Source organism: Gymnogyps californianus, chromosome 3, assembly GCF_018139145.2.
Source record: "Gymnogyps californianus isolate 813 chromosome 3, ASM1813914v2, whole genome shotgun sequence".
In the NCBI taxonomy this organism is placed as follows: Eukaryota; Metazoa; Chordata; class Aves; order Accipitriformes; family Cathartidae; genus Gymnogyps; species Gymnogyps californianus.
The window spans coordinates 9,231,500-9,248,884 of record NC_059473.1 but is presented as its reverse complement, the minus strand read 5'-3'; the positions used below and the strand labels follow the sequence as shown (position 1 = coordinate 9,248,884).

Below are 17,385 nucleotides of genomic sequence, written 5' to 3'. Positions count from 1 at the left end.
GGTTAGGTGTCTAATGTGTGAATATGCCCCGCCACCTTCATCTATTTTGTGCTGTGGTGTCACCACTCTTCGCTGCTGACACAGGAATGGTTTTCTGATGCTCGTAAACCTTGTTCAGCAGCTGTGCAGTATAAAAAAAATCACTCCTAAAGCGGGTTTGGTGGCACATATATATTATCTTACTGAAGAAGTCACATACTGCATTGCATTAGGCAGCAATCTGAGGTGCAAGACTTGAACCAAGCTGGTGCTGAGCTGCACCACGGACACCAACAGCAGCAGAAGTCAAGGACCATGAAGAACTAAGGCCTAAATTCTGCTGCGATCTCTGACCTGCCTTCCACAAACATGGCAGTTGCCCAGTAAGGCTGCAGATGATGGGCATCTTTCTGTAAATTTGTATGAAAATTATATAGAAAAACATTAGTATTCTATTATTCATAATGACAATACTGAAAAGTATACTAAATCACATGATCTGTGGGCTAACCTCTGCTTTAAATGCAGAGTCTCAAATGCAGATTCTCAATGAAATGTTTAAATGCTAATGCTGAAGTGTAATGGTGAAATACTTGCGAGCAGCTATTCAACAGAGCCTGGGATGAGACCTAGGTCACTACAGGCACATTCTCGCCTCTGTGGCAATCAGAACTAGATCAGGAGCTTCCCTGCCATCTTTTACTGCTGCAGACACGGTAAGAAATTATAAAATGAAACGTACCCTGTGCCATGGGAACATGTGAGCTAAAAAAGTACCCAAAAGTGTGGGTGGGAAGTAGGGAGGAAGAGGCAAACAGGGGTTTTTGCGCATCAAAGCGCTCCGAACAGCAGAGAAAAAAAATCTGCTGTAGCATTTGCTTTGGGCCAGAACTGCTTATGAAATGCAGTGCAAAAATGTCACTCTCTCTCTTCCTGAGCGTCCCCTTCCCCACTGAGGGCAGCAGGTCGGCACCCGCATTGCTGCATGCCTCTGCAGAGCTGCCCTTGGAGCCAGTGAGCATGAACCACGTAAGTAACGCCCAAGGCTCTTCCTAGCCCGCGGTCCTTCATCTTCTATGTCCCACCGCATCACAGAATTAACATAAAGCCTGTTACTCTTCATCTGTTGCTATCAACTCTTTCGGAGGTTTGCGTTTTATTTTCTCAGTATCCAGCATACACGGGATAGAAATTTCTTTATCAGGGTAAAAAGCAGAGGAGGAGGAAGTCATCCCACTTAGAGCAGCAAATTACCTCCCGTGTACCTTCGGATAGGCAATGATGATAGAACCTGCCAGTTTAAAACAGCTCTTTATTTTACTCGTATTATAAAACATCATCACAGGGCTTCAGTTAAACAGTGTTCACCTGTTTCAAATCATGAGCTTCATTTTCCCCTTTATTATAAATACTAACAAATTAACTTTATTTTCCATCAGCAATACCATAAAAACTTAGTCTAACTGGACATATTTTTCAGCAATCCCCTGATGCAAAAATCCTGAAGAATTTGAAGTAGATCTCTATATTGTATATACACTTAGTTTTATATATACTGATATCAAAACTCACTATTTCTGTATATCACTCATTATCGTGATCTTTCACTTAATAAATTATGTCAGCATTATGAAAATATGAACAACCATCTAGTTATTTTGCTGCTTTATAAGATATTTAATGATTGAACAGAGAACTGCAAAATTACATGAATGCAATGGAAAGTCATGTACATGTTCATTTAAGATTTCCACATGGACTTATTCCAAAACTTTTTCCACATTTTAGAACTCCTTCCGAAGCTTCCAGTTACCTCTTTCTTTGAACACATACACACACAAAGTTATGATGTGCGTATATGTATTATACATTACATACCATATGTAATTCTGTATATATTTATAAGCAAATACATGTAACATACTCTGAATATACATATCGTATGTAATGTATATATACAGAGAGAGATACCACAGGTGTGTCGTATGCATTTAGACATACAGGTGTATGCATAAATATATATATATATGGTAAATTCTTCCCTCTGATACGTTACGCTGCTCTTTCTGAGAACTGGGTGCCTTCCACGGAAACCTGCTGCCGTCAGCGCGATCCATTCACTTCCAAAGACACAAGCAAACCTGTCCCCGACCCATTGAACTTCAGTGAGTTTTGGCTCATGGCTCATGAGCTCCAGTTCATGCTTTGAAATGGACCCATCTTGTCCTCGGGTTAAGTTTTAAATCATCAAATTAAACACAGTTGGCACTATAATGTATTTGAATAAATAACCAAGAGCACTTCAAAAATAAAAATCACACGGGGCCTAATTCTCCTCTGGCTGACGCCTGTTTTATCCCAGTGTGACTCGATTGTCCAAAGGGACTGCTGTACGCAACGAGGAACCTGTGAGTAGTGCGAAGCTGCTTGTCTTGGCTTTAGAGTGTAATTCAGGTAGACTCCGAGTAGGTTGAGCTGTTTATTTTGCATTTAGATTTGTAAAGGAAAGAACAGGCCTCTTATGGAAAGATAAAAGATGGATATTCACTAGAAATAACAGCATAGATTATACATTCTTAAGTGAAACATGCCCACCATGTCACCTTTGGGTTACGTTTTTAATTTGTTAGATAAATATTACTGAATGTGTTTCTACTACTATGCACCTGGTCAACCAGGACAACTCTTATTAAAGCGTTTTAGATTAATACTCTGCATATTAAAAATACATAATAAAATTCTGAAAGTAGTCACTGCTAAAAGTAGATCTTGGATCCTGCAAAGATCCGAAGCACCTGCTTGAAATTAGCATTTGAGTAGGTCCACTGATGGCCTTTACTGTAAGTGAGTGCCTAAATATTTGCAGAATCAAGACCCTTTATTATTCAGAGGTTAAATTTGGGATTTCATACCTGAGAACATGTAGTGGTTGCTACCATGAGTAATTCCCACCGAGGAGGATGTTACGTCTTGCGGCAATAGCCAGAGCAGACTCCGAGGGCGAGGGAGACTGACTTTACTCATGTATGAAAAGTGAAGGTGGGACTGAATCTTTAAAAACAGCAAAGAGCAATGATTACCAACAAATCTTCCCAAACGCACTACATTTTATTTCCCAAGAAGGCCAACTTTGCATTACACATTAATAACTTCGGCATATTTTTCTCCTTAAATATATTTGTATAACATAAAAATAACAAATTTCTATTTTTAAAAATGAAATTTGAATTAAGAATTGCTTTGGGACCGAAACTGCATACTTCAAATTTCTCCCACAGCAATTTACTGACAGCCAGGTTGTAAACCCCAGAAAACAGGGGTCTGCGGTTGGAAACGCTGACACAGCCTCATCTTACGCTGCTGTAGTACATCTCGGCATAGAGACGAGCAGATGCACTTTTGCACACAGGTTGCCAGAAATCCTACAGCTCGTTCCCTATGTGCTCGTTCTGCTGTAAGATGGTAAATTGATTTAAATTGTCAAAATTAAGAACAAAACAAAACTGAAACTTGTGCTTCTCGAATGCCCTGACCCTGTTTGCAAAGCACTTCCCCATGTCACCCGGCTTTGGCATCGCTTTGCCTTCCTTATTGCATGCCTGTTGACCCATTCTGTGGCTGAAGTGTTAGCGTGTATGTTGTATAAGTGTATATATTAAAGAAAACTCTCAAAAGAATTGGATTTCTGCAAATTGGATTGGTAAATTTTCTTCATCTCTGGATTATTTGTTTTTGTAGGGTCTAGTGCTACTTTGGTTGAACCCCATGGGGAAAGTCCCACTGAAGTCAATGACGCAGAAGGAGCTGTTAGACGTTCAGAGACCTCTCCAGCCAACCTCTTTGTGATTCCCTCTCTCACAATAATTTTTTAAAATGTGCCCATTATCACCAACTGTCAATGTTAAAATTCACTCTTTTTTTTTTTTAATACAAACAACATTTACCACAAATATATGAAGGGAAAAGCCATCAACTTCTGTGCAGGTTATTACCTATTCGTATGACACAAAAGAAAAATCATTTACAGTCACAAACTGTACATAGTATTCGGTGGGGGACAGTATATTTGTGGTTTAGAGTAAAAAAAGGATTGCTTGAGTGGTAATTAAAATAATTATTGACAAGATAGAAGACTTTAAAATAAAGAAAGTGTGATAATTTGGCTACAGAGACGATCATTGTAATATGTCTAACACAGAGGTTTGGATAGTAGAAAGGTGAGTAGAGGGATCTGGGGAAGGAAAGACACCGTCATGCAGAATAGCACTAGTTCTTGCTCAGTATACTCTTCAGGCTTCTCTCCACTGCTTCATCTAATTCTTCTTCTAGCTCTTCCTTCTTGGACATGGCCAGTTTGGACTGATAATCTTTGACTATTTGGTCTATATATGGTGCGCTCTGAGTCCCGTGCAGCATCAGTGTCCACTCCTTCAGCACGCCCCGCTGGGGCAGACTGCCGACAAACCCAATCTCTAGAGCCCAGGTGCCCCGGGGGTCTTCTCCCCAAGTGTGTGTGGTCATGAAAGGCCATTTGTCAAAACCCACCTTGGAGTCGTCATCCCTGGGGCGCCGGCTCAGTAAAATGGACTTCGTTCCCATTGGCGAGGTCATGTTGATGTTGAGGTCTCCTCGCCGAGTGGAATTCACAGTTATAACTGCTTGGACGTGTTCAAGGTATCGGACAAAGTTTTCCTTCCCCTCACAAGCATCAGTTGTAAGTGTGAGGACCAGCTTGCCACTTGGTGGTATCTTTCTGCAGGTCAAAAGATAATTAAGCAAATTAAAAGGATATACACAGTGTGACATGGCTCATGCTAAAACTACCGGGTTTTGGTGCCTCACAGAAAAATCTGTACTAGTTTCTTTATTAATACATGGAAAAGTAAGGACATAATAGTTGCAAACTTAGCCAGAAAGAGAACATTCTCTTTTTAGAAAATTATATCAAAACCTTAATTTGAAAATACATTATGAAATGTACACCTACACAAAGAGAGAAGGAATACAATTAAGAAGTACATACTGCTATTTAAGAAATATTAACGTATATTTAATAGCTGCTTTTACTTATCACTACTATCTTGGGTAACTGCATAATAATGTGTATATTCAGTAGAAGAACCATGAGCAGTCAGTCATGTCAGACAGTCACCTTAAAAGACAGCAGCAAACGTCTGTCTGGGGTCAGAGGAGCCAGTTGCACAGAATTTCAATGCAGTCACATTCAAGCCTACATCCTTGTTCTGATTTTGAAACCAGCACAAACATGCGATCCCAGTTTCAGCTCATTTGAAAAATATTTTTCCATGAAAATTGCTATCCTTGAACTGCTCCGGTAGAGGAGCGCGCACACACACACACACAGAGGAAAGAGGTCGCACTTGTCAAAGTGCTGCACCTTGAAGTCACAAGTTTCTTGGTTATTATAATTCAGTCCTTATGAATGCAAACTCACAATTAACTGAAGGACATTTCTCCCTTGAGGGTGGAATATAAAAAAAGTATTACCAGGAAGCTAGACCCATGGATAGAACACGGGCTCAGTCCTGCTACATTTATTTCGCAAGGACCCTGTCACGAAATGGAAACCAGATCCCTGTTATCAGCGCACAGGGCTCCTTTGCTGAAGAGAGTCAGACACCTGAGGATGGAGCCTGAAAGTTAGCATGCAAGAGGAGAAAACCACTTCACGTCTGGTCTGCACAATCACTCACAGCTGTTAATAGGCTTACCAACATTTGTCAACTGGATGAATTACACACAAAAGGAGGCAACATTACGCCAGTTGGTGCTCTTGGCTGCCCCCATGCTGAGCACCCACGAGTGTGGTTCCTCCCCACGCAGCTGAGGAAACTCGTGAGGCAGCGTCATTTCCAAAGTGAGCTTCCAAGGCCACCAAGAAGAGGTGGGAGTGCGCTGGGGAACAGCAAGGTACATTGATGCCTTCCCAGCTCTTGCAGAGGAGGCCGGCAGCCACTGCGCGCTGGGCAGACCCACTTGGGATCTCGGCGCAGGCCCGAAGGCACTGGCCCAGGAGCAGCGCCCTGCCAGCGAGTGCCTGCTAAACCCCTCGGGGTCAGGATGCAACTGGCAATTACCAGTTGCCTCAGAAACTGGCTGGCAAACTACACGGGAAGCGTAAACAAAATTCTCTGTGTCCGCCATCAGCGTGCTGTGAGCAGTGTGACACTTTGCTCTGTCTAAAAGAAATACTTGAAAGACAAGAATTACTGCAATTATTAAAAAAGGGAGTAAGTCACAAAAGACTCCCGTCAGCTTGTCCTTACCTCTTCCAGTGGCTTCTCCATGACCTAGGTTTTGCAGTGAAATAAGAAAGAGTCCCTTTTAAAGGGCATTGACCACACTGCGGTAATGAATACCTTCATTACCATGAGTATCAGCCTTTTCCCTTTGCTAATGAAATAGTGCGTTCTTCAGAGACCAGTGAAAGTGTTTCATTCAAGCCTAGCTTCCAGGAATTCTCCTCTTCCTGAGATGAGCTCCAGGTATTACAGCTTAGAACATCACTAATTGGCTCAGGCCAGTCTCTGCCCTCTCTCACGGAGTACTGCCTTCTTGGGAGTACTTGCAGAGTAAAAAGACCTTCAGGGCCAGGTCCTCAAGGCATTTAAACACTTACCTTAAACTGAAAAACCTCTGTTCTGGATCTTATGGGTGCCCTGGAGCAGAAGCTGGTATAACATAAATATTGTATAGCTAAAATATTTGAACATATAATACCCTCAAGATTTATTTTGTGTGCCAAAGCACAAGGAAAATGCACTACATGCCAGCCAGAGGTGAAGGAGCATAATCTCACAGTTGCCACACGCTTGTAATTTCTCTGCATGGGAAGCATCGTACTCAAAGCAATCTGAATTCACGTTGTCTCATAGCAGTCTCACACAGCAGACAAAGCTTTGTCAAACACTGCTTCATTCTGACAGTTGTGGTAAGTGTTTTCTATTTCTTCCAGTGAGTGAGGAAGGACACCACAGTGTGAGTCTTTTCTATCTATCAACACCAAAACCCAAAGAAATAAGAGCAGTGTGACCACTCCATCTGCTTTGCAGACAGCCTGACAGCTGCAGACAGCTTTTCTCTCCACCTTCAGTGCAAAAGTTATCGCAGCTCTCTAAAACACATAAGAAAAGGCTTGCTCTGTTTCCCCCTTTCCTATTAATTAGAATCCAATACTCCCTGCTTCACTAGACTAATTACTATAGTCCAGGTGAATTTCCTCAAAGAAACAAAAAGAACCAGGGGTGGTGGAAAAAGCCTGACACAAAAGGAGCAGAAGAGGAGATGGGTTTTCCACACCCTCACAGTGTACCGCTGCCCATTTGCTATATATATATATATATATAAAAAAAATATATTCACTTTTGCATGAAGTGTAGTAGTCAGTTAGAGATGAGCAGGGGGAGCTAACCGCTCTCTAGAAGCACGCTCCCATGCTCCTGTTCCTCAGCTAATGGACTATGATGCCCTAAATCATCTATGTATCTCCCTGAACCAGCCAGATTCAGACTTGTCCATTTTTTTCTTTTTGCTGACCCAACAAAAATCCCTTTTCAGGGAAAGTTCCTACTGCTAACAGGTCTTTCTACATGCAGCAGAGAAATGCTGCACTTCAAATACTGATTGCTTTCAGCACACTGTATATTCTAGGCTGTCAATTCTTTCCTGGCCTGTTTCTGCTAATTGACAATGCTCCTATGGTACACACTTCTGTATCAACTACTCACCTACCTAAATATATACTGAATATGTATTTGATATATACAAATATCTATACTTATATAAACATATATATTATATATATATATGAAATGTTGCTCCAGTAAGGTCAAACTAGAAAACTAATGCAATTATCCATGGCAGAAGTGCAGCGTAGTTTTCATTTCCAAGGAATCTCTGGAGATGCTGGGACTTCACTAGTTTTATTTACAGTGTTATTAAAAAAATGTAGATGTTGCAAGTCATGATGCTTATTATCTCCTGTCAGTGACATTTTCATTGGGGGACATAAATATTACAGCAGTCCTATTAACATATAGATGTGTCAGGTAATTATAGGGGGGCACCCATACAGACCACACACTGAGATTACACTGCAGTAAAGTTAAGCGGCTTAGGTGGTGACTGACTTGGTTGAACTTTACAAATCTGTGTGCTGTAAGCACAAAGCCTGTTCTGGGTGCTGCTCTCAAAAGACACCAATACAAGGCAGTGTATTTCTCAACTCTGGAGCTTGTTGAGCAATGACAGCTATAGGGAAGCTTTACTGCAGTTCCAGATCCCCGGGCTGGAGGAAATGCACCATCACCTCTGCTTTTTTATCTGTTCAACAGCAGAAATGGGAGAGAAAAACAAAGGCAGAAGGAAACAATACTACTGCATAGCACTTGCCCGACTCTGGCTCCGTCTGTTGCCAGAATACCTCTACCACATTGTCTAATGCATGGAGCCAAGCCTACAGAAATTAATTTTCTCTCTTCCTCTAGGGATTAGCCCCATTTCAATAAATGGGGCTGCACTAAGATAAATGAGATTATTTGTCTGCACTTAAATCATAAATAAACTCGAGATAGCTCAAAGTTAGCTTCAGTACTCTCTCATTTGTTTCCTACCTGTGAGCATGCATAGGCCAGATAAATTAGAACTCAGATCTCAGCTGCAGAAGCTTGGATCCTGCAAATACAAACCCATCTGGACGGTTGGGAACAAACTTATTCTTTGCCTGGCTGAGCTATGTGCCGGGGTGGCATACTGGTTTGCTTTCTTTTACCAGCAGAATAATGATGCCGTCAAAAATGGCACTGAAAAGTCAAATTTCAAATGGTATAGACATAAATTGGCCATTATTAGGTTAGTATTTCAAATAATTAAATTGAACTATAGCTGTTGCAGTCAATTAGTATTAATTCATTCACTTGTTGACTCATTCACTTTAGCACATGAAGGTAAATCAGAAAATAATTTGACTACCTAGCCTGCAATTAGAGATTTGAAGAACATAAACCAAACACAATTAAATGCTATAGTGTTCAAACTGAATCACTGGTACCTGTAGATGATTGTTTCAGTCTTCGGGAGATAAAATTGTCTGCTGGGTTATGTCACAAGGAGATATGACCTGACTGACAGATATTTCATGTAGCAGCAGTTTATGTAATTTACAGTGCCAGCCTCCCAGATTTTCACTTGTGCACAGGCTCTTTATTCACAGAAACTCTGGCACAAACATACCTGTAAGTACCCAGGAGAAATGGATGTTGCCATTAACACTAGCAATGATGATACAGATGAGCTGCAGAATGCACTCCTCCAGCAAACCAGGAATTGAAAGATCATGTAGTTTATTTTATCAACTTATTGAAATATCTGGAATGCTACTGATAATGTTAGGCGTTCTTAGAAAAAAAAATTCATTATGTTTCTTTGACTATCTATGTCTTTGTCAATGTATTTTTATGCTTGTGGTCTCCTAAATGCCTGGAAGAAGCCAAACACATATACTAGACCATTCACTTACTCAGGTTCCTGTATTGACCCTCCAACACAATGGAATCTCTCGGGAACAGTCTTCCAGTCTTTTGCCATCTTAACCATTGCTCCTGCATCTAGGACACCGTAGCCAAACAAATGGTTGAATTCCAGCCCAACGCCATTTCTACGCCACTGATGAACCTCATCGTGAAGCTGGTTCCTCTTTGAGGTGAGCACTGTCAGATGCTGCATGTCTCTCCATGTCAGATCCAAGCTGTGGAAGAGCAACACGGAAAACAAACAGTACAGTGTTTCCTAGCAGATAGTGAAGAAAGACAGTGTGTTTGAGTAAGCCTTTTGGTAAAATTTGCTTCTATGAATCACACATATCAATAACAAAGCTTCTGTTGATTTCAGTGGGAACAAGAATAGGTTTTAATTGTATAGTACTTCCCCAAAATATATTCCCCAAAATTGCAAAATCATTTCTGATTGTTTCCCTGTTCTTAAAACCAACTGCTTTCAACTACACATTATAGATCCACCACACAATTTTTAAGCTAATAAAAAATGAGTAGGATATTATACCACATCCTGAAAAGAATACAAAAAGAAAAGGATGATGACAGAATTTCACCTAGCCTTCCTCTTAAATCTCACCCTCTTTTCCTTGCCTGCTCCTCCTGCTTTTCCCATGGACTTTCCAAGGTTCACCCAGAGAAGCCCTGATCTGATGAAGCTGATGAGCTATAACAATCAAGGTCTTAGTAATTTTGGTAATCTGGGAACATGGATATATGGGCTGTGGGTGGCTGTAGGTTTGTATTATAAGGTATGGTAGAGGTTTGTCACCCATGATACACTAGCATGGATGGATGCAGTAAAGTAACATTTGTCTAGATTCAATGATCATTTTTCATCATCAGCTCTTGTCTTCCTAGATTTGCAGCGATTATGATGACAGGAAGTGCACTTATAAGTTATTATTCTGGAAGCTTTAGAACTGACATACTAATTCTACATAACTAAAGCTATTCCAGTTGTTTTATGATGAACTCTTTCAACATTACAATATGTCTGATTCAAACCATCAACCTAAAAGGAACGGCTTTTCAGCTTTCTGTGCCCCAAGTAATAAGCATGTGTGCATGCTGAATGTACACCAGAATAGCCAATTACTGTCATTTTTCCAAGGTGACACAAGATAGCTGAAAACCAGATATCACTTGCATCATTCTTATTGAAACCTTTTAAGAGCTGCTACATATCTTAAAACCATACTTTCCATTTCACAGATCGGTCTGCTTTTAGAGACATGTCAGACATATATTGTATATGAGCTGAGAGACCTATTGTAGGCAGCAGTCGTCTGCATGGGAAATGGTCAGCCATTCCTGTGAAGGCTAGTGTAACTCATCCAGGGTAGTTCTGCACACTAAAATGGAGGTTTAATAGAGCCAGCCTGGAAGGAGATAGGAGACACCGACAGTTCTTTCTATCTTCCCCCCCACCCTTCTCTCAGCAAAGGCTAGAAATCCAATTGCAAACCAGGGGTATTAGTAGAAATTCTTATTTCTACTCGGGATAGTTTGGCAAGAGTAATTCCAGTCTTCATGGATAGCCCAAATGAAGAAGAATGGTAAGTATTACTGAGATACTAAGGTTGTAGTCCAGGTTAAACATGCAGTGGTCAGAAAATTCATTAAACCTTTATATTTTTATGGCCATAATTATTACATTGTGGCTGTCCCACTGAAGGAATTTGATAGTAGAAGGATTGATCATCCGAAGTTAAACACTTGGCATGTGAGTTTTACCTGTATAAAACCTGAAAAATGAGACTTGGCCCAAGTCGTGCTCTGAGCACAACAATCATTGCTCTGCTAATGATAGAAACTTTGTCTCCTCGGCCAAATCTTCTTTCTTCTGCATACTGTTGAAGAAAACTATGTAAATAGTGCTCACTTCATGCTGTGGTTACAGCAACTGAAGCTGTATACTTAAGCAAGTGTTGTCTCACTTCATAAAATAATTTAACACAAAGTAAAAAGATGCTATAGGTTATTGTAAGGAAAACTTTTCCTAATCATTAGAGAAGAAAATAATGAAGCAAGATATACAAGAGGTGTCCAATGTCATGAATAGCATGGAGATGGTAAATAGACAATGGATATTTATTCTTTCATGTTAACAGAGCAATTATGTAGCATAGAAGCAAATTACCAGCAATGGGTTAAGAAAAAACAAAGGAAACATTCCCCACCACCATCGCCAAAAACTATTATTACTGCGGAACAGATTACCACTGGATGACACAGGTGCCAAACACAGACAAGCTGAAAAAGAGACAAATTCAAGGAAGAGAAATCTGCCTGTGGCTATTAAACAGGATAGGCTGACTGCTCTCTCTCCAAACCACTGATTGCCAAAGCTGTTGTTGAAAGATCGCTCTTAATCCCCGTTTGTTGTACTCTCCCCTAGGCATCTGTCATTGCAGACAGTATGTGGCACAAGATGAACTCCTGTCTGATACTACAGGTTTGTTCTTACGTTTTTGTAGGCTGGGCATTCCACACTGGATATGTGGAGAAATGAGATAATCTCTCCCTCCAAACAGTGCTGGAGAAGACAAACCCCTGGAAGCAGTGGATCGAGAGGACACAGAGAGAGCAAGTCAGCCAAAATGTATCTGCTATATGGCTTTGGCAAGACTGTCGCTCCATCTGTAAGTTACCATGCGTGTCATTACTGTAGCAGGCAGCTTGTTTGCCCCTCGTTCTAACCCCTTGCCACAGACAGCCAACTTATATGATGAACAACAATAAACAAACCGCAGGCCCTCTCCTCTCTAGAGCTCACAAGGAATTTCTCAACAGCATACTTAGCCTCCAGGGCCAAGGCAAACACTCCGGCTGCTTCAGGGGCAGCTGCAGACGTTCCCGAGTGACGCAGGGTGCAGTTGCCATACAAATCCGTTGTAGCCTGCAATGATATTAGATGTAATTAATGAAACCAGCTAGTCCATTTTCCTTGCAGCTACAGACTCAGAAAAATACAGAAACTGGAGTCTGTGGCCTTGCCCTTTAGAGTAATTGTGTGTTTGTTCCTAGGATCTGTTTTCTTCTTTAGAATAGTGTATCAATTTAAAAACACAGTGAGACAGTTACAGAAGGTGTGAATGCAAGAATAAATCATGATGTAGTAAAACAATGTTCATTACCACTTAGAACTCATGAACTCATACAGATGGCGTTTATTTCCTATCAACACAGTGTAACCAAAGGCCTTAAATTCCCTTGTGTTTATCAGAAGAATTTGAAACTAGAATTGTTAACGGTATTGAGCTTTCTAACATTTGTGCAACTCCAGAACCACCAGCAGTACCAGGCTGCTATCTTCTATGCAGATTAGTCACTAGAAGAGACCAGAACGAAACCTTAGAAATACATTTTATGGTGATAATTACAAAGGTGCCACAGATCATCTTGACTGATATCAGCACAGAGCTCATATCAAGACAGAAACCAGTATTCTTCCATCTGCTACTGCACGTAGGCATTTAGGATTATACAATGTGTCTTTGGGCTTTGAGACAGGGCCACGGAAAATGCGTAACAGCTTTTGGCAAAAACTAACCTTGAGTTACTACACCTGAATTTTCCACTCTGTGAATTACACTGTGTCCTGGCTAGTCTGAAGGTGCTGAAGAGCAGTGATCAGTAGGGTGGAGGAGAATCCCAATTACACTTGAACAGAAAATGTGTATTTTCCAGTTGTAGGTATGGCCCTATAGGGGACTTGAGTACGATGCTCCGCACTGCTCCATAGGAGACGGAGGGTGATCTGAACCGCTACATTTCCTCTGTGGGTGACTGAATGTCTTTCTGCTCTGTGCAGCTTGTAGTACAGCAGAAGTCTGGTTCGTGACTGCTCTGCGAGTACAAGTAAGTGTGATCTCATATGTTGACACTTTTCATTTAGATTTTTACAGAGGCCTTTTGTCACACTGTCCTCTGGAAAGAGTGCAACTGAACTTCTAAATCTGGTTTCTGATAAAGGAAAGCACCAACTATGTGAAGCTCTAACAGATGGAAGATCATTGCTGTTCTCAATATTAATCCCACATCTCCTCAGCTGACAGTTTTGGCACCATCATGTACTAGAGATGAGAAAATATCCATCTCAACAAAGAACCATCTGCTGCTCCAAAGCAGACAGAGTTGTAACAGGTCGTGGGAGTGCACAAAGACAGCAGCAACAGCACAATAATATCTGGACTCACCACGCCAGCCTCCGGATTTCTCTTCCTCCCATTACTAAAGGTGGAGGCTAAGGTTGAAGAGCAGCTTTCATCATACAGAGCTGTCCGTCCATCATTTATAGCAGAATTGATGGAGATTGTCCACATGCTCGATGCATAACCATCACAGTTACAGTCATCATAGCTGCCCCCATCTCCAGAGGCCCAGACATAGATGCTTCCTTTGCCGCCCCGGCCCTGTGAAAGGGGAAAATCGACCCTCTTGGGGTAAATTGCAAATAGTATATAGCAGCTACTTTAAACTGCACATCTAATTGTAAAGCTAGGCATCTATAAAGGAGAAGACTGGTCCAAACAAAATATACGTCAACCTTAAGCTGAAATAACATGGACTTCTGCAGGTTATTGAATCTGGTTAACTGGCAGCCACAGCCAGTTCTGCAACCTTATGTACACAGAGCACTTCCATTTATCTCCTGTTTTGCTTGATGCCCTGAAGGCTCCTGTGCCAGATGCTAAGATATTTTATGGATTCATTAGCGTTTATGTCAAGGTCTAAGTGCTATGAGGAAAGCGTTCTTTTAAAAGGGATATAGGTCATCTCACACGCTGGGTTTGTAAGATCCAATTAGGTTCAGGCAATGGCTAAAAAACTGTAAAACTCGCACCTTTTTCTATCAATAGATTTTGCTCCGAAGGTATCACTGACTCAGAACTGTTTTTCTGACAAACCAGCTTCTACCACTAAGCAGAAAATAAAGTTATGAGACCATATAAATCATCTACAGAAAGATGGTCTACCAATTACACTGAGAAGGCGAGAGATAGATGGGAGAGACTGAAGCTGAAGGGCAGCTATAAAGGCTTCCCATTAGTTAAAGGAAAGAAATCTGTATCCTCTCCTCAGCTTCCAGATAGGCAAGGAGTGGGAAGGGATCAACTCAGCTCCTTCTTCTCATCCCATACCAAGAAAGAGGTAGGGGCTGCCTGGAAGAGGGTTAGACCTGAGAACCCTGACACTCAGGAAAGATCAGTGCTACTGAACCCAAAGCTCAGATCTCCCACTGATTCCAGCACAGCCACCATTTCTTTCTATGTTTAGTCTAATGTAATCCAATGTTTACTTCCAATAGCACCAGAAGAGTGCAAGGCCTCAATTTAACATACTGTTTATATGCATTGGGCAGAAGGTAAGAAAAAAATCTCTTCTGGCCTCTTCATTGTCGAGCATGAAATGGAAGTTAAAGAATATACAAACATAGCAACCTGCAATGGTATTTTAATAGGGAACCTTTTCTGCCAGGAATTTAAATCAAATCTGAGCTCCCAGCAGTAGTTTCTATTTTTCATCATACCCCACTGAACAGAGCAACCTCATTATTTCAAGCACGTTAGTGAGTTGCATTATAATCCACTGAACTGCACAGCAGGTTTGCTGCCACTGGGGTACGTAACATCTCAGGACGTAGATTTTCATAATAAAGATGATGACTATGAAAAAGCTTATTGAAATCAGTCTAAGAACTCCCACAAAGATCTGAGATCGATCATTTGAGTTTTAAGGGAGGAGGATACTGTTGCAAAAATATATACTCCAAGAACAAAATAATTCCAGCAAATTATTTAAAAAAAAAATAAAAATCAGCATAACAAGAACAGTTATGCCTTTTTTCCCCTTGACTTTTTCCCCTACAGGGCCCAACCCTGGGCTTTGGACTCACTTCAGAGGCTACATCCCAAGCTTGCCATCATGCCCACATACACCATCACACCACCTTGCCACCATCTGCCTCCTTTGGACAGCCTCAGTGGCAGCTCGAGCATCTCTCTGTCTGTCCCAAAAAGGCAGGCTGCTGGTGCCAGGAATAGGATGTTTGGCACGTACGGACCCGTTCTTAAACAACCTTTTCCTTCCAGCCATTTTTGAAGGGAGAACAAGCACTTCATTTTCATGTGATAAATTCACAAAAGTAGCTGATGCCTGGAAGTTAGCCTCTGCAGCGTTCAGCATGGGGAAGCAGACGTAGCCCTGCTTGGCAAATGGTTCCACACTGCCAAAACTGGATATTGCTGTGAAGCATTTCAACCCACAGGCGGGATTTGTGGCAGAATGGCAGAAAACAGGTGCAACAGATTGTTGGTGGGGAGCAGGGGAATCCACAGAGGAAATGAAATTTGGGCTCGAGTTCGTGGGTGGAGTTAGCCTGCTGAGTGCTGCTGGGGATGAGTTTCTGCATGTAATTACTCTAACGTGAGAATGGCCTCAGGATATCACTTCCATGAGAGTCACACCCACAAGTGTGGCTTAGTGTTAAAACCCGTAATTCACCTCTTCATACTCTAATTTCAATTGCCTTTCCTTCTGAGCCAGGACTGGAAAGAGGAGCAAACCCTACTGGAATAAACTGATACCAGCCCAAGCGCATTATTTGCAACGATGCTTAGGACTTGCTGCTTACATTTCCCACAGCCAGCCCTGTGGTAGTTGGATAGTTTGCACAGGCGAACTGTTTGGTGGCTGTCCTCAGGCATCATTTCATTTACCAGGCAGAAATATATGACTTCAGGGGAAGTGAATTTTCAATTCTCTGGATGGTAGTAGTCTAAACCAGAAAAATCCCAGTTGGGTCAACTAAGTGTCGTATTTAAAGTGAACTGAAAGCTCCTATTTGCATCTCAACCTTTTATGAACCTAAAAAATTTCAGTGGTGTCACTCAGGCTGCTGTAAATTTAAGCCAAAAACAGGACTGGAGAAGGTGGTAGTAATACACACTACAAACACCAGAGGGAGCCTGAAGGAAGAATCAGGAAGAAAAGAGAAGACCAGCAAGATAATAAGATACATTTTAAAGGGTATTTTTCCTCCAGAATCCTGTTGAAACCTTCTCATTTCGCCCCAAAGCGATGCACAGCGTGGCACCCACACTTCTGAGCCATCTGAAACTGTATCTCACTCAGAGCTGAAAATGGATCTTGGTGCATTTAGTACTAGCCCAAGAGAGGCCCGCCTTTCAATTCAGGCTAAACCAGAATTAAAACTTGGGCAAGGCTATATGCTTAGAAAGTCACAGACAGCTACTGAGAAGCTCTCTTCGCAGAAACAGCAGGTTTTCTATTTCCAGTGTCCTTCGTGGGATGTTGTGCTACCAGCAAAAAATATCCCTGAGAAATTTTCTTACCCCTTTTCTCATCTTCTAAAGAGCATTATCCCAGAAAAACTTCTTTACTGAACTACCTTGCAAAAGTGAGTTGGCAGGGGACTGCAGCCTAATACACTTTATGTAACTTCAGGCACATCTTGAACTCTTTTTTTTTTTTCCTTGTTATTGTGTTCATTCATCATGCTTGCTGGGCTAGTGCCTAAGCCAGTGTTTCTCAAAGTTTTGATTGCTGGATCACACTTTCCAGATAAAAATGGGTGGTATTTGACAAATAAATCTCCTCCAGCTTCCCTGACCCTTCCCATCAAGGCTGGCAAGTGCCTGTACGAGTAACAGCTGGGCCTCTAACATGACACAGCCTCTGCAATGGCTCCTCTAGTTCACCCACTCCCACCTGGCCATCGGGGTTGCTAAAGATGGATGGAAGGAACATAACAGTCTTTACAGGACGTTTCTGATGCCCTTTGGCTTTGGCCTAATCCTTCAGTCAT

The 17,385-nt window shown here is 41.6% G+C and overlaps 1 protein-coding gene across 2 annotated transcripts in view; it reads right to left on the bottom strand.

The window, feature by feature from the left end:
- Window positions 1-1,277: 1,277 nt before the first annotated feature.
- Window positions 1,278-17,385, bottom strand: part of PCSK2 (proprotein convertase subtilisin/kexin type 2) — a 106,208-nt gene continuing 90,100 nt past the window's right edge. For both annotated transcript variants that reach the window (XM_050893409.1, XM_050893410.1), the window contains 4 exons: window positions 13,754-13,969; window positions 12,353-12,453; window positions 9,518-9,745; window positions 1,278-4,732 (listed from right to left, as the gene is read on the bottom strand). In XM_050893409.1, the coding sequence (XP_050749366.1) occupies window positions 4,246-4,732; window positions 9,518-9,745; window positions 12,353-12,453; window positions 13,754-13,969 (1,032 nt within the window). In that variant the 3' untranslated portion in view covers window positions 1,278-4,245. The remainder of the gene's footprint in view (window positions 4,733-9,517; window positions 9,746-12,352; window positions 12,454-13,753; window positions 13,970-17,385) is intronic.